The 23,805-nt window shown below is 50.1% G+C and overlaps 1 protein-coding gene across 5 annotated transcripts in view; it reads left to right on the top strand.

The window, feature by feature from the left end:
* The first annotated feature begins 5,117 nt into the window (after positions 1-5,117).
* Positions 5,118-23,805, top strand: part of FAM118A (family with sequence similarity 118 member A) — a 32,231-nt gene continuing 13,543 nt past the window's right edge. For 2 of the 5 annotated variants that reach the window (XM_050805982.1, XM_050805978.1), the window contains exons 1-4: positions 5,163-5,460; positions 17,541-17,596; positions 18,368-18,623; positions 22,692-22,913. In XM_050805982.1, coding sequence (XP_050661939.1) covers positions 17,550-17,596; positions 18,368-18,623; positions 22,692-22,913 — 525 coding nt within the window. In that variant the 5' untranslated portion in view covers positions 5,163-5,460; positions 17,541-17,549. Of the gene's footprint in view, positions 5,461-8,997; positions 14,208-17,540; positions 17,597-18,367; positions 18,624-22,691; positions 22,914-23,805 lie in introns of those variants that run through there. The other 3 variants (XM_050805980.1, XM_050805979.1, XM_050805981.1) reach the window with 3 other exon arrangements.

Genomic DNA, 23,805 nt, shown 5'->3' with positions numbered 1-23,805 from the left:
ACTGTCTCAGCTTCCCAAGTAGCTGGGACCACAGACGTGTACCATCACGCCTGGCTAATTTTTAAATTTTTTTAGTTGAGACAGGGGTCTCACTATGTTGCCCAGGCTGGTCTCAAACTCCCAGCTTCAAGTGATCCTCTCACCTCGGCCTCCCAAAGTGCTGGGAATACAGGCTTGGGCCACCGTGCCTGGCCCCTTCTTATTGAACTGTGAGTGTTCTTGTCATATTCTAGATTAGGTCCTTGGTCCAACATATGTTTTGCAAATTTCTTCAGTCTACGTCTTGCCCTTTAAATTTTGTAGCAGCCTCTGTCCCTTACACAACTTCATTTGTCTTCATAGCCTGACACCAGGGATCATTGTCCATTTCCCCACCCACTACGCTGTGAATGGCAGGTGGACCTGACAGCAGTAACTTAAGCATACCCTGACAATGACCTTTTGGTCTAAGAAGAATGTGTGTTTGGAGTCCTGAAGTAAGGAATCTGGGAGTGGCCAACTTGGAGGTTCACTTCTTATCTATGAAGAGATCTGAACCCCTGGCCTGTCGGTCCCTTGGAATGCAGGCCGTACAGGGGATCCAGGCCCTTTGCTGTGGCTCAAATGGAGGTTGCTAGGTGGAGGGGGCTCCATAAAAATTGCTATATAAATAGGATGCTTTTTACAAAAGATAGTGTTTCTTCTGTCTAGCCCGCTGCCACTGGATCACTTTTGTATCTAAGTCCTCAATAAGCCCCACATCTCATTCACTGGCTCTGGGTCTCTTCTTCAGCCTCTTGGACATGGTGCCATTCTTATTGGAGTCAGTAGAGGCCTGGCGCACCATACTGTCAGCTCCACGAGGGCAGGGCTGGTTTTCCCACTGTGTCCTCAGCTCCTTACACAGTGGGTGTTCAGTAGATATTGTTCAGTGCTCCTGCCAGTCCTCCCGGACATGGCATGTCTTGGTGGCAGGTGACACAGATTGGTGAGTGGAAACCTCAGAGCAGCCGGTTGCAAAACTTCCAGGCCAGCAGCAAGGGGGCCTGAGCTGGGGCACGGGCAGGGTCTGGGGAAGGGGAGACGAGCTGATGGAGAAGGAGAGCCAGAGAGATTTTTCCAAGGTGCAGCCTCCCCTCTTCCCTTCCCCTGCCTGCCACACACACCCCACCTGCTGCTTAGCAATGGCATCACGGCCCATCCTGCCAGCCTGCCCAGATGCAGGGAGCAGCAGGAGAGTTTCTTTTTTTTTTTTTTTTTTTTGAGACGGAGTCTTGCTCTGTCGCCCGGGCTGGAGTGCAGTGGCTGGATCTCGGCTCACTGCAAGCTTCGCCTCCCGGGTTCCCGCCATTCTCCTGCCTCAGCCTCCCGAGTAGCTGGGACTACAGGCGCCCGCCACCTCGCCCGGCTAATTTTTTTTTGTATTTTTAGTAGAGACGGGGTTTCACCGTGTTAGCCGGGATGGTCTCGATTTCCTGACCTCGTGATCCGCCCGTCTCGGCCTCCCAAAGTGCTGGGATTACAGGCTTGAGCCACCGCGCCCAGCCCTAGCAGGAGAGTTTCTATAGGAAACAGACATGGGCGTGACTGACATGTGGGGAGGCTCTAAAAGGCTTAATTAGCTTCTTTACCAGTAAGGAAGGAGACCACTACTACTCCGGCTGCCCTCCTTCCCCGACCTTGCCTAGTTCACAAGACAGGAGGAAAGAGAGAAAGAAACAAAAGTAAGATAAATAGCCAGACAACCTTGGCACCACCACCCGGCCCTAGGAGTTAAACAAAGTAATAATAATAACATCAACCCCTGGCCTAAACTACTTGTGTTATCTGCAAATTCCAGACACTGTATGAAAAAAGCATTGTAAAACTTTTTGTTAGCTGATGCATGTAGCCCTCAGTCACGTTTCCCACGCTTGCTCGATTTATCACGACCCTTTCACATGGGTCCCTTAAAGTTGTAAGCCTTTAAAAAGGCCAAGTATTTCTTTTCGGGGAGATCGGCTCTTAAGACGCGAGTCTGCCAACGCTCCCGGCCGAATAAAAAACCTCTTCCTTCTTTAATCCAGTGTCTCAGGAGTTTTGTCTGCGGCTCGTCCTGCTACACCATGAGTGTGTTTACAGCATGTATGTGTAATGACACACACGGTGTGAGGGTGTATATTGCATGGTGCATGTTACCTCTGTGGGGTGTGTTCTCGTACACCGGTGCAGGGCATATATGTGTTATGGTGTGGGTTTGTTCACAGAATAAAGCAACAACTTCCTCTCCAGGATGGGAGGACTATTATGTGGTCTCTGGTGTCCTTTCTGTCCATTCCTTGGAGCATCTCACCAGGGGCCCTGCCTGTGAATCTGTTGGCTGTCTCCTTTCTGACAGTGCAAAGCTCCTTCTGCAGCCAGACAGACCCTGGCAGCAATTCCAAGCAGATGCCCACTTTCCAGCTTGGACTAGTTGCTCTAAAGCCTCTGAGCCTGTTTTTCGGTCTGTTAAAGGAGATTAATAACACCTACCGCACAGGGTGGCAGCGATAGTGAGGAACGGTATGCCTACGAAGAGTCTGGAATAGCGCCTGGCACATAGTAGGTGCTCAATTCATAGTAGTGTGTACGCCCACACAAAGGTGTGTACATTCCAAATGCACGAATGCCCCCCAAGGTACCCTCAATACACAAATAGATTGAGTCTGGACTCGGTGCAGTGGCTCATGCCTGTAATCCCAGCACTTTGGGAGGCCGAGGTGGGAGGATCACTAGAGCCTAGGAGTTTAAGACCAGCCTAGGTACCATGGTGAGACTGTCTCCATGAAAAATAATTAATTAAAAATTAAAAAAACATATTTTAATTTGAAAACTTTTAAAAAGGAAAGAAATGGACTGGGTCTGGTCGCTGGGCTCCTGGGGACAAGCCTTGCTGTGCACACACATCTTCATTAGTGTGAGTTGTGCTCACACCGGCTGTGTGGAGGCTGGGACACGGACACTCCGCAGTGCCCAATGATGTGTCACACCCACACATTAGCACCACGCGGGCCCCTTGCCAACCTGCCATATCTGCCCCCTTATCTACTCAGAATGGTCAAGGTGCCCAGGGCACAGTGTCTCAGTAATTTTCCACAACCTGAGAAAAAGCTGCATCTCTCTTGGATGTGGGGAGAGGGCGAGCCCTTGCTCCTGAGGCGTCCTTCTGGCTGTCCTTGCTCTTATAAGGCTGACTGGCTGAGTTTTTGGGTGGAGGGGCTGAGGTTCCCAGCCTGTCTCAGATGGTGCTGAACGTGACTGGAGATTATGATTGCTTTGGTCTCACCACCCCTCAGAGGATGCCCTGTGCAGAGTCTTGGGTCTGACTGACCTCTGCAGCACCCAGCCCATAGGTCCTGTTAATCAAAATCCTTGCTGGGGCCTGGAAGCTCCTTGAGGGGTCACGTCTCCCACAGGTCTAGGGCTTCAGCACCCAGTACAGGAGCAGGTGTTCATGAACTGAATTATATATTTTTTGCATTAAAAAAATTTTTTTTCAGACAGAGTCTCGCTCTGTAGCACAGGCTGGAGTGCAGTGGCATGATCTCAGCTCACTGCAGACTCTGCCTCCTGGGTTCAAGTGATTCTCCTGCCTCAGCCTCTGGAGTAGCTGGGATTACAGGTGCCCGCCACCACGCCTGGCTAATTTTTGTATTTTTAGTAGAGACAAGGTTTCGCCATATTGCCCAGGCTGGTCTGGAACTCCTGACTTCAGGTGATCCACCCGCCTCGGCCTCCCAAAGTGCTGAGATTACAGGCGTGAGCCACCGGCCTTTTTTTGCATTTAAATCGCACCTCCAGGGGTTAGGAAGCTGTATGCAGTGGTGGTTACTTGTGTAGGTCGAGGCATGGCACTACACAACCTCTTGGGCCTGAGCTTCCCCTTGTTAAATTGGAATAACAATGAAGACGCCTTCCTCATAGGGCTGTCCCAAAAACACCACGAAGAAACTCAGGCAGAGTCCTCAGGGAGTGCCTGATCCCACATACGGAGCACCCAGGGGTTGCCCTCTTCATCCCAGAGTCACAGTTCCCACAGTTTCCTGGACTCTGCCCCTTCCCAAAATATCACAGGCCGCTAACACAGCACTACCTTCTGTCACACCCTAGTCCTGGTGGGCTAGGATGGGGGAGATATTAACAGCCAACTTTAAAATCAGACAGAAAAAAAGGTGCTATGGAGACAGGAAGTAATAATTGACTCCAGCTTGGGCAGGGCAGGCTGGGAATAGGAAGTAGATTGGGGTCTTGTTTAGGTAAGAGAAAGACTTCAGTGGCAGACAAAGGAGGAGTAATAAGATCGCTAGGGGGCCCGTGCCCAGCCAATCCACGCATATTCTCACTTAGGCCTTGCAATACCCCCAAGGCGGGTGCTAGGATCACATCCTTTACGGACGCGGAACCTGGGACAGGGATGCGCGAGTAGTCAGGGGGCCTCGCTAGATCGAACCTAAGCTGGGGAAGAGTATTTCTTGTATTTTTAGTAGAAATTCTCAGCCTCGGGGAAGAGTATTTCTTGATGAGGGAAGAGCACGGGGAAGACACTCACGGGCGCACAAACATGTGGGCGGCCGTGGTGTGCCCAGCGCCGTGCTGGCTTCTGGGGACTCCCAGTGTACAAGACGGATAAGGTACCCGGATGGGAAGTGGGAGCCAGTCACAAGCGCACCTAATTTCGGAGAGTGACAAGCACTCTGAAAAGAAAGAACGTAGGGCTGGGGAGGGGACTGGCCAATTTAAGCGGGCAGGAGTCTGTTGGGGGACGGAGACTAGCCTCAGGTCTAGGCCCGTCTTGGGTTGGGGACAGAAGCTGTGCCTAAGTGTGGTGCAGGATGCAACTGCAAAGGAGCGCTTCCGAACGCACTTCATGCTCGCCACGTCCCTGCAAAGTGCTCCCGCCCCCACTCTGTAGATAAGGAAACGCGACGCGCTGCTCGCCGGGCCAGGTGGGGGTGGGACGCTGACTCCAGCCCAAGGCCTCCCCTGCGCCCCCGATTGCGCCTGCGCTGGAGGCCCCGGGGGCGTGGCCTCCCTGGTGGGCGGGACCGTGACCACCCAGGTGGGCGGTGCCAGTGGCTCTGGCGGCGGGGTTGGGCGCGCGTCCTGGCTCCGCCCACTCCCGGGGAAGGGCCTCCGGCGGCGGCTTGGCCGTTGGTTTCGGGACGGAACGTTCACGCGGCGGGGGCGGGCGCGCGGGGGAAGGGTTTGCTGCGGCGCCGCTGCCGGCTAACGCGGAGGGGCGCCTGGAGGCGGCGTGGCGTCCGCTCGGGCTCCGACTCCGGTTCTGGCTCTGGCTCTCGCTTCTAGCTCGCGTGCCCGCGCAGTCCCCTCCCCGAGAACCATCCCCTTGCCCCACCCAGCGTGAGGTGCGCGCGGCCGCCGAGAGACCCCGGAGGCGTAGCCGGCCGCGGAGGTGAAGAGTCGGGAGCGCGAGCTGGGACCAGCGTCTCGGAGGCGCCGCAGGTGAGGGGGCGGGGCGGGCCCGCGGGCATCTTCCTCAGGATCCACCTCGGCCCCGGGGCCACCCCCAAGACTCCCTCTCAGCTCTTCCCCTGGAGCCCCTGCCCCCGAGACCCCCTCAGGATCCGCCTGCCCCTCCAGGCCCGCGAACCCTGAAACTCCCAAGATTTTCTCTGGACTCCGACACCCCCTGAGGACCCCGGCCACAAGTGGGCCCTGAGAACTGTTGGTTCCGGAAACTCTCGAAGTTCCCTTGAGACTTGCTTCCAGCAGCCTCCTCAGAAGCCCCCAGGCCCGGGGCATCTTCCTGGGGGGAGCCGTGGGTCCCAGTGTCCTTAGCCCCGCTAGACCTCGGGCCCCCGTGCCGCCCACCCTGAGGCTCCCTCTCCGACCTGATCTCAGGGCTAGGTGTCTCCAACTTGAGGTCCCTGGACCTGCCGGGCGTGGGTGGAAGTGTTCCTAGGGCTGGTGATAAGATGGTAACAGCGCGCCCGACGACCACCTCCTAAGCTGCGGTCCCCGCGCCTACAGGTGCAGGGCCGGGTTTAACTTTAAATGCTCTGCTGAGACTCAGGTGACCGCACAGGACAGTCTATAGATCAGGAGACCTGAAGTGGCCGAGGGCGGCTGAACCGGGGAGGGAGTGAGTTAGGGCACATGGGGACGCTTTTAGGTTGTTTACTCCTCTTAATGTTTTCATTTAAGGAACTTTTTTTTTTTTTTTTTGAATGCCTGATAGGCTTCAGGAATTGACACTGGAAATAGAGATGACACGGTCCCTGATGTCAGGGCCTAGGGACCACGGGGCATAAGACAAGTAGGTCGGTTTTACCTGGAGGAAGCTGTGTCGCCGCTGACAGGGAACCCATCTGGGTGGGCATGGGACTCTGGGAAGGGGTGGGATTCTGGGGAAGGAGTGGGTGTTAAGGAGGGCGTTTAGGAGTCGTGGGGAGGAGGTGCTAAGTAGCAGGTGAGCTGATTCTTGAAGGTTGAGCTAGAGAAGTTTGCCAGGGTCGTTCCAGGCAAAGTTCCAGGGGACAGCCAGTATGTCACAAGGCAGAGGGGCTCTGCCATAGCACAGCACACAGCGTTGGAAGGCGGGAGGTGTGGCTGGAGCGCACCTAATGAAGGTGGCGTGGGAGTGAATGCTAACTGCAGAGAACCCAGCTTTGCATCCGGAGGCCCACCGTGCCCTTGGCCCTTTCTTGAACGACTGCCCCTGCCATTGTCCCGAGAAATGATCCAGCTGAGCTGAAGGAAGGTGGGAGGTGGCCGGGGGGAGAAGTGAGGGAAGTGTCTCAGTAGACCTGGAATGGGAGAAGCTGGCACTTTCACAGAGTGCTGGGTTTGAGGTGGGAGCGACAAGAAGGAGGATGTGATTCTGAGAGCCAGTCAGGACCAAAGCATGCCCAGTTTAAGCTGAGTGGAGGGTTTGGTACTTCAAGGGAGTGGGTGACCATTGAAGGGCTTCGGGAGCAGAGGGGCGGGAGTTGGTGTGTTTTTCAAAGATCCATATGGCTGTGCTGGGGAGACTTTTTTGGAGGAAGCAAGACCCTATAAGAGATGGGGGTGACCTGGACCAAGGCGGTGGTAGTGGGGGACTGTGGCTTCCTGGAACAGGGCTAAGCTTCTGAAAGCCCAGGCGCAGAAGACTGGTTCCTCCTCTTTCCTGTCTGAGCCTGGGGACTGAACTTTTAAGTGAGGTTTTTGTCCTATTACCATAGGGCCTGTGGTCGTCTTAGTGCTTCAGGGTGACTGTGTGCATCACCATAGACTAATGACCACACAGGATGCAGTGGGGTAGGGTGAGTAGAGGTTGAGTCTCCGAGGTGGGCCAGGACCATGCTGGGCTAGGGGTCCTGAAGAGAACCCGTGTGTGGAAAAAACACCCAACGTGCTTTTTCTATTCTCTCACTCAACAACAATCAACAGAGTTGTCTTCTGTGACCAAATGTGGGGAGAGGTTTCTCCCTACCACTAAGTGGCCAATCGTTTGTGCAAGAGACGCCAACTGGGTATCTTCCAATTCAGTTCTGACACTGTCTACCTGGAGATAGCATCAAATCCCACAAGTTAAGGGCTCAGTCCCCAAGACTGCCCTCCACCCCTTTGGACACCAGTCACAAGCCTGGGCCTCTGGAACTTCTGATCCATCAGCTTCAAGTTGGGGTTCCCATGACCCTTCCTTAGGTTTGATTAATTTGCCGGTTGCGGTGGCTCATGCCTGTAATCCTAGCACTTTGGGAGGCTGAGGTGGGTGGATCACCTGAGGTCAGAAGTTTGAGACCAGCGTGGCCAACATGGCAGAACCCCATCTCTACTAAAAATACAAAAAATTAGCTGGGCATGGTGGTGTGCACCTGTAATCCCAGCTACTCAGGAGGCTGAGGCACGAGAATCCCTTGAACCTGGAAGGCTGAGGTTGCAGTGAGCAGAGATTGTGACACTGCACTCCAGCCTGGGAGATAGAGCAAGACTTTGTCTCAAAAAAAAAAAAAACAAAAACATTGCTGTAGAACAGCTCACAAACACTCATGTTTACTGGTTTGTTATAAAAGATATTGCAAAGGACACAGATGAGAAGATGAATAGGGTGAGGCGTGGGGGATGTTGTGCAGCGCTTTCATGCCCTCCCCGGGTCATACCATCCTCCAAAAACCTCCACATGTTTCTATTTCTCTCTCAGGAAGTTCTCAGAACCCGACCTTTTGGGCCTTTTATGGAGACTTCTAAAGCATGTAGGCATGCTTAATTAAACTGTTGGTCTTTGGTGATCAACAAAATCTTTAGCCCCCTCTTGCCTGGGTTAGTGGGTGGGGCTGAAAGTTCCAAGGATTTAATCCTGCCTTGGTCTTTCTGGTGATAAGCACCCTTCTGAAGCTATCCAGGGCCTGTCTGCGTCAGTCAGCTCATTAGCATACAAAATGACAGCACTTTGGAGATTCCAAGGATTCTAGGAGTAGTAAGACAGGAAACAGGATGAAGACCCAATAGAGATTTCAACAAAATGGAAAGCTGTTGGAGGGGAGACAAGTTCAGATGTGTCAGAAATTTCCCTCTGGCAACTATGTGGGACTAGAGGACTAGAGGGTCTGGAACTGGAAGCAGGTGCTTTTCAGTGTTAGACATGTCCTGAGGGCCTTTTTTTTTTTTTTGAGATGGAGTTTCGCTCTTGTCGCCAGGGCTGGAGTGCAATGGTACAGTCTCGGCTCACTGCAACCTCTGCCTGCCAGATTCAAGGAATTCTCCTGCCTCAGCCTCCCAAGTAGCTGGGATTACAGGTGCCCGTCACCTTGCCCAGCTAATTTTTTGTATTTTTAGTAGAGACGGGGTTTCCCTATGTTGGCCAGGCTGGTCTCAAATTCCTGATCTCAGGGTGATCCACTCGCCTTGGCCTCCCAAACTGTGGGATTACAGGTGTGAGCCACCGTGCCCAGCCAAGTTGTTAAGGCTTTTAAGACTGTGGCAGACGGGGCCGGGCAGGGTGGCTCAAGCCTGTAATCCCAGCTACTCGGGAGGCTGAGGCAGGAGAATGGCATAAACCCGGGAGGCGGAGCTTGCAGTGAGCTGAGATCCAGCCACTGTACTCTAGCCTGGGCGACAGAGCCAGACTCAGTCTCAAAAAAAAAAAAAAAAAAAAGACTGCGTCCGACGGTATGGATTAAACAGATTAGGAAGAAAAATCTACAGGACTTGTTTGTTGAAGTCTTGAGTTAGGTGAGGGAGAGAGAGACTCTGGGATAACTGCACAGTGGAACTTCCTGTGGTAACCCAGATGTAAGGACTGCTGTCCAGTATTCACTGGCTGCTTGTGGCTGCCGACCACCAAAAATATGACTCATGTGACGGAGCTGTTTAATTTTATTTAATTAGCTTTATTTAATTTTAATTAAATCTAGGCCGCATTCCCCGTCACACATCTCGGGTGCAGTAGGAAGTACACTGTTCCAGGCTTTGTTCTTTTATTCCATTTAAAGCTTCCAGCAACCTTAGGAGGTATAAGATATTCTTTTCTTTGTAGAAAAGGTAAATAGTCTCAGGAATGAGTCCTTGCCCAGGTAGTAAGGATTTCAGCCAGTACTGATTTGTTGGCCAGGCTCTTGCTCCTATGTCCTAACTCCTTCCCCCAAGGAGCCTGCAGCGTCTCCTTGTCAGGAAAATGCCCTCCTCTTGAGTGGTGGCATTGTTCCTCCATGTGGCCCTCCTTATCTGTTCCCACCCCGCCAAGCTAACAGGGACAGTTAGGTGATAAGCACACTGTCCCGGGGCTGGTCTTTTTCCTGAGGCTGCTCTGCCTACTGCCTCATCTGTCTGCCTAATGGGAACTCTTTCAGCATTTCTGGGGAACGAAAAACTATAGAAAACAAAGCTCTGTGCCTTATTTGTAACAATTTGGTGGTACAGAGGTAGAAATGAGTGCCTTAAAGTGTTGGGGTCACAGTGGACCAGACAATGCCCGGGCCAGTGGGAAGAATATGGGACATGAGCCAGGAGTTACTCTATAGCTTGTTCCCAGCCCCGTGGGGGAAGTTGACGAAGTCACTGCTTCTCAGTCTCAATTTTCACTTCTGAAAAATTAGGGCATTTGGTTTCATGTAACCTTTAAGATCCTGCCCGCTCTGAAATTCTGTCATTTTAAATTTTGTTGAAGGTTTACCTTCTAGAACACGTCTTACGTATCCTTTCGAGGTGGGGTAAAGGCAGGTGGGTCCATGAGCCCCTGGCCTCTGTCTTGGCATGTTTTAACATTGGCTTGTTAAGTAACACGTTTATTTGAGTTAATGTGTCCCATCTGGTGGACAAACTGTATGTAAAACGTTGAATGTTTTAGTGGATGGCAGAGTTCCCTGTAAAATATCAGGTATATTTGTTTGCCATTTCAAGCTGCACTGATGTTAGGAGGGAAGGCGCAAGAATATGTAACACACAACTTGGGGCTGGCCTGTTGGAAAGGTTCGGTGCTGGCCTTGGCCAGGTTGTGGGTCATAGTCACCACCTCATTGGGTTACTGAGAGGGTTAACTGAGATAGTGCGTTAAAACGCTTAGCATTTTCCCTTGAATCTCTATTAAGGGCTGAAAAAGTGGCAGTAATTAATGTTGCTCTTTGAATTAATTTGTGACCAAGTTAAACTAAATTTGAATTAGATTGTTTTTCTAGTGGTAGGTTTTGCTGTTTTCCTGTATGTCCAAGCAGCTCTGTTTGGTGGGACTGGTTTCAGGAATCCAATTAACTTATTTCCATCGTTACAAAATAAGACATTTTTTCCATTAAGTTCAACGGAATAAAAAGTGATTGGTTAAGTGGAGTGCGTTCAGATTAAGGGTTCGTATTTTCTGTAAATTGAAGAAAATAACTCATCCTGAAGATCCCTTATTATTAGTAATGGCTGAAATTAAGTTTTACCAGAACCATGATTACATTGAAAGTAGTTGTGGTGACTGCTTTGGAAAAGTGCTGGCGTGAGGCGGTTGAGTAACAGATTGTGCGCTTTATTGAGCACCTTTCAGGTATGCGTCTCCCTTGCAAGTCTGCAGCAGTCCAGTCGGTCCTGTGCATGTTGGAATCCCCATTTAAGAGACAGGTTTGGAGAAACAGGTTTAGAGAGGTCTACCTGGCTGGGGAAAGGGTGGCGTCTCCTTGTCTCCAGGTCCTGTGTTTTCTCCACCTTAGTCCTAATGCTGCTTCAGGTGGAGTTGTTGTGGTTTCGAGACTAAGCCTCTCCTTTGCAGTTCCAGAAGCTTAATTTTTTGCCCATTTGTGCCTTGTTTCCAGTGCAGGTGAATCTAGTCATGCTAATCACACTCACCTGTCAGCTAGGTCGCAGATGATTCATTTGTGGTTGGAAATATGATTGCCACATGTGCTTGAAGACTGTTGCTCAGTTGCTCGGTGATTTTTTTTTTTTTTGAGATGGAGTCTTGCTCTGTTGCCCAGTGTGGAGTGCAGTGGCACGATCTTGGCTCACTGCAACCTCTGCCTTCCGGGTTCAAGCGATTCTCCCGTGTTAGCCTCCAGAGTAGCTGGGATTACAGGTGCGCACCACCACACCCGGCTAATTTTTGTATTTTTATTAGAGACACAGTTTTACCATGTTGACCAGGCTGGTCTCGAACTCCTGACTTCAGGTGATTCGGCTGCCTTGGCCTCCCAAAGTGCTGGGATTACAGGTGTGAGCCTCCACACCCAGCCTTGCTCAGTGATTTCTGCTGCCACACTCTTCCGCCTCTCCCAAGCCTACATGGGAGACCTGATTGCTGTGAAAAAGGAAGTTTGTGGGAATCGTATCTAGAATGAAGGGAGAGGAGGATATTAATGAGCAGGGTCTGGCCATTGAGCTTCCATGGCATGCAGTCATCTGTCATGCTGAGGGTCATGCTGGGAAGGGCTTGCTTGAAGGCTCCCCATCTTCCAGACCTGCCTTGGTATAGTCAGAATGCAGTGGATAGATTCTGGCCTCTTTTAAGGACATTCCAGTCCTTAAAATCCACCCTGGCTACACAGATGAAATTTAGTATTTCCAAGCCTCTTGTCTCCTGTCAGTAGCACATTTATAAATGGTTTCTTAGTGTGAGGCACTTTTGTAACAGTGGCAGTAGTAATATTGGAACTAATAGCCTACTGTGTTGCTGGGCTTTGCTCTAAGGGCTCAACATAAATCAACTCATTTGTAGTCACAGCGACTTTGTCTGACTTTCTTTGCAAATTCTGCGTTCATTTTTTTTATCACTCTGTGGGTTGACTACAGGTGAGTTAAAGGTCAGCATTCGGAAACTTTGCCGAATAAACGTGATACCACTCCTGTGTGAGATGGATGTAGTTTGAGCATATGTTTACTCTGAGTCCCTCTTGCTTCATTGTAATCAGATGCTGCTTGAACACTCTTTATCTCCCTGCTTTTTGAAACTGCTCAAAGCCCATGTGATCATCTGTTTATAGAAAGAAATTAAGCTTGGCTGGGTGCAGTGGCTCACACCTGTAATCCTAGCACTTTGGGAGGCTGAGGCAGGTGGATCGCTTGAGGTCAGGAGTTCGAGACTAGCCTCTGACCAACATGGTGAAACCTGTCTCTACTAAAAAACCACAAACTTATCCGGGCATGGTGGCGTGTGCCTGTAATCCCAGCTACTTGGAAGGCTGAGGCAGGAGAATTGCTTGAACCCAGGAGGTGAAGGTTGCAGTGAGCTGAGATTGTGCCATTGCACTCTAGCCTGGGCAACAAGAGCGAGACTCCGTCTCAAAAAAAAAAAAAAAAAGTTTTCTTAAAGGATACTTTTGAGGATCCCACAATCTTGACACTTCCAGTTGATGGTTGTGCTTGTTAAGTGAAAATATAGCTTGTAATGGAAAGCGAGTAAGGTTTTTTTGTTATGCCACTTTTAATCATTACAGTTCTTGACACACATTCCCCTCTCCCCACAGACTGTCGTGATGTTGGTTCATTCGTCTGTCTGCTCTGTTTTCTTTGGCACTCTGGGCTTCTCCCTGTCCCACCAGGGTTTAGACAGCCACAGCCTATTTGCTAGCTCAGCGCCAGGCCCAGGCCCAGGTCCCGGCCCAGCAGGTTCTTCTGCCAGGCTCGCTGGGGTCACTCATACAGTTGTGGCCCAGGGCAGCCTTGCTTTTGTGTTGGTGGATGGTACCTCGGCTGCCCACCGAGTGGCAGGGCAGAGTTCCACTGGGACAGGCTCTGTGGTAAAGGGTGTGTCAGACTTGTACTTGCTTCCCATTATCCCATTTGCTGATATCTCAGTGGCCCGAAAGTCATGTGGCTAAGCCTGGAGTCTGTGAGGGGCTGTAGAAGGGTGTGGCTGCCAGCAGGCATGAGAGGGGCGGGGCCATTAACATCCTCCTACAGTAGGGTTGTGAGGTACTTTGTTTTACTGCCTGTAAATAACAAGTTCGATTTTGGTAGCTTATATTTTGCATTGAACTCTGTTTGATGAACGTTTATGTAGTGCTGGATGCCAGGGATTGAAGAATACGACCGTCTCTAGCTACTCTGTGCTAGTTTATAAAATGCTAGTGATCTCAAGTTCTAAGCAGATAGCATCCTGGTAAGACTTTGGCTTTGGATTAAAAAAGACGAACTGCTTATAAGAATCTCTGCTGGGGCCAGATTTTGCTTTCAGAAATGCTGATAGGTCCTTGAAAAAAGAGAAGGGTTGCTATGATGACTTGGCTCTGGGCCTGCAAACCATGCTGACGACATAGTCACCAAGGAAACCAAGAGATGCAGCGTCTGAAAGGCCTCCAAAGGGTTTTGTTACTGTTGTCTAGGATCTGATTGGCTTAGATGGTGTCTGGATGGGAGCAGAACCCTGGAGCTTGCTGTCCTGCTGAAACTTCGAGGACCTGGTGCTGAGTGCTTTGGAGATCACCTTACTTGGATTTTGATTTAAAAACAAGGGGGAGATTTAGGGTAATTTCTAGGTTATTGTGAGATTTGACTCTGATGTTTATGCTGCTGTAAAACAGGAAATGAGGTAATGTCTTTAAACATGTAGTGTGATAATGAACTGTAAATCTCTAAATATGGGCAACTGTGCAGTTGAGGTTGCAGAGTTACTGTGTTGAGTTTTTATATAATTGGGTACTTCCCATCTGCCTATTGAGGTTGAACTCTGTGTGGTTCTGTTTGAAATACTGTCTGAGGAGCCAGTACCAGACTTGCAGTTCAGGCTGAGAGAGAGGTTTGGAGCACTTAAGCCAGCCACAAACCACCCAGGAGTGCAAGCTGTGGCCTGTTATGTAAGTGTTAGGAATAGTGATACCTTGTTCTTTTGGGAAACTTTGAAATCACTTAATTTTGGAGTTAAATATAGCCTCAAAAGTTTAATTTGTTCATACTGTTTTTGAAGATGTGTAAATGCAATATTTAGGTTTTGAATTTGTAACCATAATCGCATATATATGGAGAATCAAAAGCAGTTGAACAGTAGTTGAAAGAACTAGAGGTAGATTTTGAAAGTTCTTTACTGTGGTAACAGTTTTGGGCATGTGGTTTTTTTAGGTCACTGGTTGACCAGTATGTGTTTAAAAAATATTCTAAAATGTCATGTACAGAAGGCTGAGCTAAACAAGCCCTTCTCATAGACAGGGAGGAGTAACTATTTGGAAGCGATGTGGATGATTTTGGGGGGGCAGGAGTGGGGGCACTTGGATTAGTCAGCTGATGAGCCCTATTATCGTCCCCTTCCAAATAGGATTGAACAGGAGTGGCTCCTGAGTCCTGCCCCGCAGCAGGAGGCCAGGAAGGGAAGTGCCGGGCAGCCTCCTCCACAGGCCAGAGCCTGAGCTGTTGGACTCAGCAGTTCCAACTTTCAGAGCACTTTCATACAGAGGCCTGAGCTTTCCAAACTCAGCGCATTAGCAAGAATCCATGTTTTATAGTTGGTAAAACTGAGGATTGGTGAACAGTTAAATCAGTCATTGAAATCTCAGGGATGGGGTCCAGAGTTGCTTATATTATTAACATATGGTGGAGGGATTCTGTTACACAGTGGAGAAACTCAACATTTGTTACTTTCCTTAGAAAGTATCTAGTAGATTAAAAAAACAAAAACGATGAGTTTGATGATTGGTGTTAACTCCTCGGTGGGAAGAAGGGTCAGTGTTAGGGCCTGGACTGCCAGCCTTTCCCTGGGGCAGGTCACAGGCATCTGTGAGCCTGGCTTTCTTTGCCTGTGGACTGTGGTTTCTTGGCATTTGGGGGAAGGTCGCAGACATGTTTGGGAGTTGATGGAAGCTGTGAACTCTCCCTGGGAAAATGTATGCATGGACTTAGGCAGTTGTGTACATTTTCAGGGAATAACCAGGATCCCATTTAGCTCTGCGATCTAATGATGCTTATGGACTGATTAAGCCTTGTTTCCTTACCCTAGAAAATTACTTTTGATGGCCTGATTCTAGTGGCGGGGTGTGTGTGTGCGAGTGAAGAGTACACATGTGAAAAAGTGATTTTTCAGCCAGTCGCCGTGGATCACACCTGTAATCCCAGCACTTTGGGAGGCCGGGGCAGGCGGATCATGAGGTCAAAGATCGAGACCATCCTGGCTAACATGGTGAAATCCCATCTGTATTAAAAATACAAAAAATAGCCGGATGTGGTGGTGTGGGCCTGTGCCACTGCACTCCAGCCTGGCGACAGAGCGAGACTCCGTCTTAAAAAAAAAAAGGTAATTTTTCTTTTTCTTCCTTTCTTTCTTCTTTTTTTCTTCTCCTCCTCCTCCTCCTCCTTCTCCTCCTTCTCCTTCTCCTCCTCCTTCTCCTTCTTCTCCTTTTTTTCTTTTTCTTTTACCATTTGGCCTTCCAAGTAGCTGGGGCTACAGATGAGCACCACCATGTTTGGCTAATTTTTGTACTTTTTGTAGAGATAGGGTTTCCCCATGATGTTGCCCAGGCTGGACTTGAACTTCTGGGCTCAAGGGATCCTCCCGCCGCAGCCTCCCAAAGTGCTGGGATTACAGATGTGAGCCACCGTACTCTGCCGAAGTAATTTTCAGTCAGTGCTGATTCGGATGTGGCAAAGCAAGCCCCGACGCGTTCTGCTGACCGCTTTTCTGGAAAGCGGTTTGGTAGTGTGTGCTAAGATACTTTACAGTGTTCATACTCTCTAACTCAGCAGTTCTTCTCAGAAATCTCTCCTAAATAAGTAATTTCACAATATACAGGCTTTGTGCACCAAGTTGGTCGTCAGAGTGTTATACTGACGTTCTGCATGAGAGATGTGTCAGTAAGACACATACATGTACATTACACTTACATTTATGAATAGTTTTTAATAACATAAGGGAGATATATTTATTTTAATGCATGAAAAAGTAGGATATGCACTGTGTTCTCAAATGATGTCAACACTTTTGTTTGTTTGTTTATTTTTGAGACGGAGTCTTGCGCTGTTGCCCAGGCTGGAGTGCAGTGGCGTGATCTTAGCTCACTGCAACCTCCACCTCCTGGGTTCAAGATATTCTCCTGCCTCAGCCTCCCTTGTAAACAATTTTAAAAGAGAGTAGAGAGAATATATAAATGTTAACAGTTAATGCTCAGAGGCCATAGGATTAGAGGCAAAACTTTATTTTTCTGTCTTTTTCCTTGCTTACAGTAGGTATTATTTCTAGAATTGGGGTAAAATGTGATTTTGGAAAATTTTTATTTTTTATTTTTGAAACGAGGTCTCACTCTTGCCCAGGCTGGAGTGGCGTGACATGGCCACAGCTCCTTGCAGTCTCGACCTCCCAGGCTCAGGCGACCCACCCACCTCAGCCTTCCTAGTAGCTGGGACTACAGGCATGCACCACCATGCCTGGCAAATTTTTAAAAATTTTTTATAGAGACAGGATCTTGCTGTATTGCCCAGGCCGATCTTGAACTCCTGAGCTCAAGCAGTCCGCCTTGGCCTCCCAAAATGCTGGGATTACAAGCTGGGATTACCACATCTGGTCTGATTTTGGAAAAACTAAGGAATATGGAGATAGCTTGGTGATAGAGACCCAGATGGTTTGGGATTTCTATTTTTATATAAGGTAAGAATTGGCTTTTTACTTGGATGACTTCTTTCGACTGGATTTCAGTAAGGCTGAGGGGAGGACTGGTGCCTTGGAGCGGGTGCTGATGCTGAGAAAGGGCCATGCTCCAGCCCAGTGCTGTGCGCCTTAGAGCACTCGTTGGCTTCCTCTGCAAAACCACCTTTGGCTTCGCTTTGTTGTGCTGGTTACTGTGTTTTGCTTCTGTGATAAGTCATCTGTGTTCATGTGCACTGGAAATTCTTCTAGAGCGGTGTCCCAAGAGACAGCGAAACCCCCAGCCTGGAGCCCACGGGGCCCACCCCTCCATCTGCGCCTGTGTGTGCGTTTTCCAACAGCGAGAGTCCAGCTAGCCTGATGAGTCACGTGAGACGAGGAATGGTGGCTTAGGAAACATTTTGGATGTGTGTCATTTGCATATGACATTTTTCAGATATTCTAATTTAAATAAAGATCGAGGACCTTCGATTTTAATTCTAGCCTTAACTCTCTTCCAGGGTACAAATAAAAACTTTGACCTGGGAAATAGAAGTCATTTCTGACTAATTTTTCCCTTCAGAATTCACAGATGGATTCAGTGGAGAAGACAACAAATAGAAGTGAACAAAAATCCAGGTAATTAGAGACAGCTCTGCCTTCAAGCAGCTTCATTGACTTCATCTAGCATCTGTCGGGAGTCTGCGTACCTGTTCTTTAGTACCTGCAAAGGCCAAAGTGAAATGGAAATACTGGGGCATGAGGGAACCTTGAGGGCCATTTTCCACCCTTGACTTCAATGTAAGGAACATTCCAGTAGGCAGTTTTCTGCCCAGTCTCCAAACCAAGCAACATGTCATTAGAGGGGTCACGTCTAGAACTGGCAGTGTCAGGCTTCCTCAGAAAGAACTCTTTGACTACAGATGGACAGCAGGCTGTGTTTGCTGTAAAGTGAAGCACGATAAAGAGGCACTTACTGTAGAATGGTTTGGGAATGGTGGGCGGCAGAAAACCAGCATTTGCCAGTAACTTTCTTATCCGTCACTGCAAGGAAGGGTCATTTTGTCATCATCATTTGTGTTCATAAGCTGTGTGCAGCTTCAAAGGAATGAAAATTGCTGAACTTCTGTTTCACAAATATGTATCACTTAAACATGAGCTTAACACTGGGCAACTTAAGACGCATGAGACACAGCTGTCCCACATCCTTTAAGGAATAAGGGTAGAACGTGAAATAAATACACGGAGAAGGATACACAGGCTGACTCCCCCCAGTGTAAGAGGGGACTCTGTGTGTGTGTGTGTGTGTGTGTGTGTACAGCACAAGGCCTGAACTCACAGAGAGTTCCAGACTTTGTGTTTGCAATGTTTCCGCTTTGACTTTCGTTCTCTCGCTTCCTTGTTTTCAAGTAGAAAGTTTTTAAAAAGCCTCATCCGGAAACAGCCTCAGGAGCTGCTCCTGGTTATTGGGACTGGTGTCAGTGCAGCAGTGGCCCCGGGAATCCCTGCCCTTTGCTCGTGGAGAAGCTGCATCGAGGCCGTCATTGAGGCTGCAGAGCAGCTGGAGGTGCTGCACCCCGGAGACGTCGCCGACTTCCGGAGGAAAGTGACAAAGGACCGGGACCTGTTGGTTGTCGCCCATGATCTGATCCGGAAGATGTCACCTGTAAGTGTCAGACAAGTACCTCTGGTTTCTTGGGGACAGCTTGGTTCTGCACCAGGCTGGATGAGTCTGTGAACCTAATGTTAAACTCTGCAGGCCTAACGCGTTCAGTGTTCAGCAGAGTCAGGCTGATGAGCCAGAAATCCTTGAGTCCATTGGAGTGTCGTCTTTTAAAATTGAGGGAATGCCAGGCACAGTGCAGTGTGGGGCTCCTAAAGTAACTCCTATTAAATAGAGCCTGACTGTGTGAGCTGGTCTCAGGGAGATGGTCCAGCTGCACTCAGTATGAACCTTGGGATTGTATGTTCACTTAGTAAAGGGATATCCCTTAGGCATGTTTGGTGTAAGCAGGCCGGCCATATTTCTTCAGATGACAAGTGCTTCCTAGAAAACATTTGAAGATGGGAGAAGTTCCAGCTTCTTTGTCTGCGGTGGAGATGATCTAGTCGAGAGGAGAAGCACTGATGATGCAGGAGCTATTCCTGAGTGAGGCCCTGGGGCCGATGGGTCTGGTGCAGGGGGAGGTACGGCAGGCCATTGTTGTCCCAGGTCAGCCCAGGTGTGGGCATAAAGGCTGGGAAGCTGGACCCTGGCTGGGGCTCTTGGCAGGTGCTGTCTTCTTCTACTCTTGTATTTACTGAAGAGGCACAGTCACCATCTGAGAGGAGGAGATGTTGGAGGTTTGAACAGAGGAGAGAGCAGGGAAAAGAGAGCTCGTCACCAAGGAGAGTGGAGAGTTGAGGTTGACTGTGAAAAGAGACCTTAAACCACATGGCTTCATGTGAGCACCTTTATACTTCCCACCTGGAGACCCGGGTGGGCAGCCCGAGGAGAAAACGGTGGCTGGGCAGGGCTCCTCTTTGCTGGCTCTGCCACCCTCAGCAGGCAGCTTCTGTCTGGTGCTCTGTGGGCAGCTGTAAATGGCATGCGTGCGCAGGGAGTGCGTGCAGGAGGGAAGCACGGGGAGGGGAGGAAGTGAGGGCTTCAAGGGCCGCCACCGAAGTCACATACACCACTTCTGTTTCATCTCATTGGCCAGTTTTACCTAGGGCTGCACCTAGCTTTGCCAGAGCTTGAGGAGTGTTTTTAGTTAGGTGACTCTGCCACACGTGGATGTTTTATTAATAAGGGACAACTCTCATCACAGGCCAGGAGTTGGAAATTTATGGCCTTGTTTGGGCCTGGTTTTACAAATGAGGTTCTGACAGGCAGCCACACCCTTTCATTTACTATAGTATGTGGCTGCTTTCATGCCTCCAGGCCGAGGTGAGTAGTTAAAAGAGAGACTTTATGGCCCACAAGACCTAAAATAGTTCCTCTCTGGCTCTTACAGACAACTTTTGCTCACCCTTCCTAGGAAGGAGAAGGGAGGAGTTGAAGGGAGGGCAGGGAAGGGTAGTGGGGTCGCTGGGCAGCTCTGAGGGCCCTCATTGTCCTTCACGTGAAGAGAGGCCGTTTGTCTAGAATGAGAATCGTTTGTCTTGAAAACAGATAGTTGAGCGTCATTCAGCTCTTCTGCTCACTTTTGCGTGTTTTTGAAAACCTCCATCAGGAAGTGTTGAGGTGAGGCCGTCGACACAGCTGTGTTGAGAGTTGGAGAACAGGCACGGAGGAAGCCGAGAGTTGGTTGCATCAGGAATTCCAGCAATGCCAGAGAAGGGCGAGGGGCTTGCAAGTGTATTTGGGGAAGTTGTAGTGATCCATTGTAGACTCTAAGCTGCTCAATGGAAGAAGGCAGGACAGCAGGGCAGCGAGTGACTGGTCGGTGGTAGTGGGGTCAGTAGCTCACGGGCCTCAGTGGGCTTGAAGTTTCCCTGGGAGCCAAGTGCTAGAGAGGTGGGCAGATGGGAGTGGTTGGACAGGGGAAGCTGGCCCAGAGGTTCTGGAAAGGATCCAGGTCTTGGTGATGATGAGGCCTGGGGGGCCGTGGTGTGGATGGCTGAGATGGGCCAGGACCATGGGAGAAGAGTGATGGGTGGAATTTAGAGGCCACGATCCCAGGAAGAATCATCCAAGTGGACGTGAGAATCACCCCAAATTACGACAGCACAGCTGGAGAGACTCCAGGGAGCCTGGAGCCAAGCCCTCACCTTCATCCGTGCAGGGAGTGCAGAGGAGCCCCCCGGGAGGGATCTCAGGGATGCGCAGAGCCAGGTCTCGGGTCGGGGAGAAGGTGAGTCTTCCCAGGAGAGGATGGAGATGTGGGGCTGGCTGATGGCAGACCCACTGGGGGCAGTGGGAGGGTTTGCGGGGGTGGGAGAGTCAGAAGGGCTGAGGCCATGAGTGGGAACCTGTGAGTCTTGGGTTTCTTGTGCCGGCCAAGCAACACGAACAGGCCCAGAGGGCGAGGGGAGGGATTGTGATGCCCAGGTGCCGAGGCAGAGGGTGATAGTGAGGCTGGGAGCCAGGCAGGGGGGACCCCGTGTCCTCCCAAGCCAGCCCCTGCCCCGCCTCTCTGTCCCCTCCAGCAAAGCTCTGCAGCATGGTTGCTGCATCTGCTGTTGCCAGCCCTTCTTTTTTCTCTTGAAGCCATGCCAGCCAGGCTTTGGCTCTCAAGGCCCCTTGGAGGCAGCTCCTGTCAAGGCCACCGGTGATCACTGAGGCTGCCTCTGGAGGCCAGGCCTCAGTCCTGATCCTCTTGCGTCTCTCAGAGTATATGCAGCACTACGGGCCTGGTGTGCTGGCTCATGCCTGTAATTCCAGCACTTTGGGAGGCCAAGGTGGGCGGATCACTTGAGGGCAGGAGTTCAAGATGAGCCTGGGCAACATGGCGAGACCTCGTCTGTACAACAAATAAAAAAAATTTTAGGCCGGGTACAGTGGCTCACGCCTGTAATCCCACAACTTTGTGAGGCTGAGGCAGATGGATCATCTGAGGTCAGGAGTTTGAGACCAGCCTGGCCAACATGGTGAAACCCCATCTCTACTAAAAATACAAAAATTAGCTGGGTGTGGTGGTGCACACCTGTAGTCCCAGCAACTTGGGAGGCTGAGGCAGGAGAATCGGGAGGGGAGGTTGCAGTGAGCCAAGATCACGCCACTGCACTCCATCCTGGGTGACAGAGCAAGACTGTTTCAAAAAAAAAAAAAAAATTAAAAAATTAACTAGGTGTTACGGTGTGCACCTGTAGTCACAGCTACTTGGAAGGCTGAGGTGGGAGGATCACTTGAGCCTGGGAGATCAAGGCTGCAGTGAGCCGTGATCGTGCCACTCACTGCACTCCAGCCTGGGTGACAGAGTGAGACTCTGTCTCAAAACATAAAATAATAAAATGAAAAATGAAATAATATAAAAGATGAAATTATTATTATTAGTTTTAAATAGAGTGAGCTGGGTGTGGCAGTGGCACCTGTGGCCCTAGCTACTTGGGAGGCTTAGGTGGGAAGCTCGCTTGGGCCCAGGAGTTGGAGGCTGCAGTGAGCCATCCTGGTACCACTGTGCTCCAGCCTGGACAACAGTGCAAGGCCCTATCTCAAAAAAAAAAAAAAAAAAAGAAAAGAAACACTGCCTCCCACCTCACTGAAGGTGCTATGAAGACACGCTGTTTCATATGCCACCGAGAAAGAGAAAACTGGGACTCTGCAGGGAAAGCCAGAGTCTTTACCGTGGTCTTCAAGACCCAGGTCATCTGCTTCTGCTGCCGACCCTTCCCCTCACTCCTCTCCTGCCTCAGTGGCCTCTTGCTGACCTGGGATGTACCTGAGCCATAACCTCAGTGCTGTGGCCCTTGCTCTTCCCTCTGCTTAGAACATTTTCCATGAGCCCTCACCTCCTCAGGGCCCTGTTCAGATGCCCTCTTCTCAGAGAGGCTTCCCTGGTGCCTTGGTCCTGTCTACTCTCCCCCGACAGCGCCTGCCCCGTCTCTGCTGTGCTTTCCCATGGCAGCGTCACCAGTGGCGTGCTACACGTGTGCGTTGCCTGCCCCCTGCTCTGGAGTTTCAGTGCACTCTGTGAAGCCAGATTTTCTTTGTTTTCAGCTGCTGTATCTCTGGCACCCAGAACATGGCCTGCTTAGCTGCTCAGTAGTTAAGAGCTGATGTTTTTGTAACTGTCATTCCACCTTTTTGTAGCGCACAGGCGACACCAAGCCCAACTTCTTCCAGGACTGCCTCATGGAGGTGTTTGACAACCTGGAGCAGCACATCCAGAACCCTCTGGTGCTGCAGTCGATCCTCCGCCTGATGGACAGGGGCACTATGGTCCTGACCACCAACTACGACAACCTGCTGGAGATCTTTGGGCAGCAGCAGAGCAAGCCCATGGAGTCTCTGGACCTGAAGGACAAGACCAAGGTACGGGCTGGGGCTGCGGGCAGCCACCGGTGTGGGAGCTCTGTGGTTAGGAGCAGCTTTCACTCATAGCAGTGAATTAATAATGAAGTAGCCAGGCGTGGTGGTGCCTGCCCGCAGTCCCAGCTACTGGGGACGCCAAGGTGGGAGGATTGCTTGAGCCCAGGAGTTCCAGACTGAAATGAGCTGTGATCATGCCACTTATTCCAGCCTGGGTGACAGAGCGAGACCCTTTCTCTTAAAAAAAAAAGTAGGAATGGGAGGTGGCACACTGGCATCCTCCGGGATACTGTGCTCCATCGGAAAACAAGACACTAGGACGTAAAAGGCTGAGCCGGCCTCCGCAGGGCAGCTGGGAACTGATGGGGCAGTGTTGCGTGCATCTCAGGACTTCTCTTTCCTGCTCTTATTTTGTGTTTTCAGAGACAGGGTCTTGCCCTGTCACGCAGGCTGGAGTGCGGTGGCACAATCATAACTCATACTGCACAGCAGCTTTGAACTTGCGGCTCAAGTAATCCTCCTGACTCAGCCTCCCAGAGGGCTGGGGTGACAGGTGTAAGCCACCAGCTCTGCCCAACTTGCTCTTATTTTCTTTATGTGTTCTGTCCTGTAGGTATGTAAGCGTTTCTCATCTGCATTTATTCATTATGGTCATTTGAGGAAATGTGGACAGTAAAGAAAATAATAAAGAAAAGCAAAATCAGCCACAGTCCTATTACTGTGAATTTTTTTTAAACAAATTGCGATTGTAATATATGCAAAGATTTAATCCTGATTTTTTTCCTTTATATTATGGACTGTGATTATATTATAATTATATTAATATTATAAACTATATTACTATGTTCCTGTCATTAAGCATTTTTAAAAAGCATGATTTAAATGGCAATAAGAT

Source organism: Macaca thibetana, chromosome 10 (genome assembly GCF_024542745.1).
Source record: "Macaca thibetana thibetana isolate TM-01 chromosome 10, ASM2454274v1, whole genome shotgun sequence".
NCBI classification, from domain to species: Eukaryota; Metazoa; Chordata; class Mammalia; order Primates; family Cercopithecidae; genus Macaca; species Macaca thibetana.
This window is presented reverse-complemented; position numbering and strand designations above follow the sequence as displayed.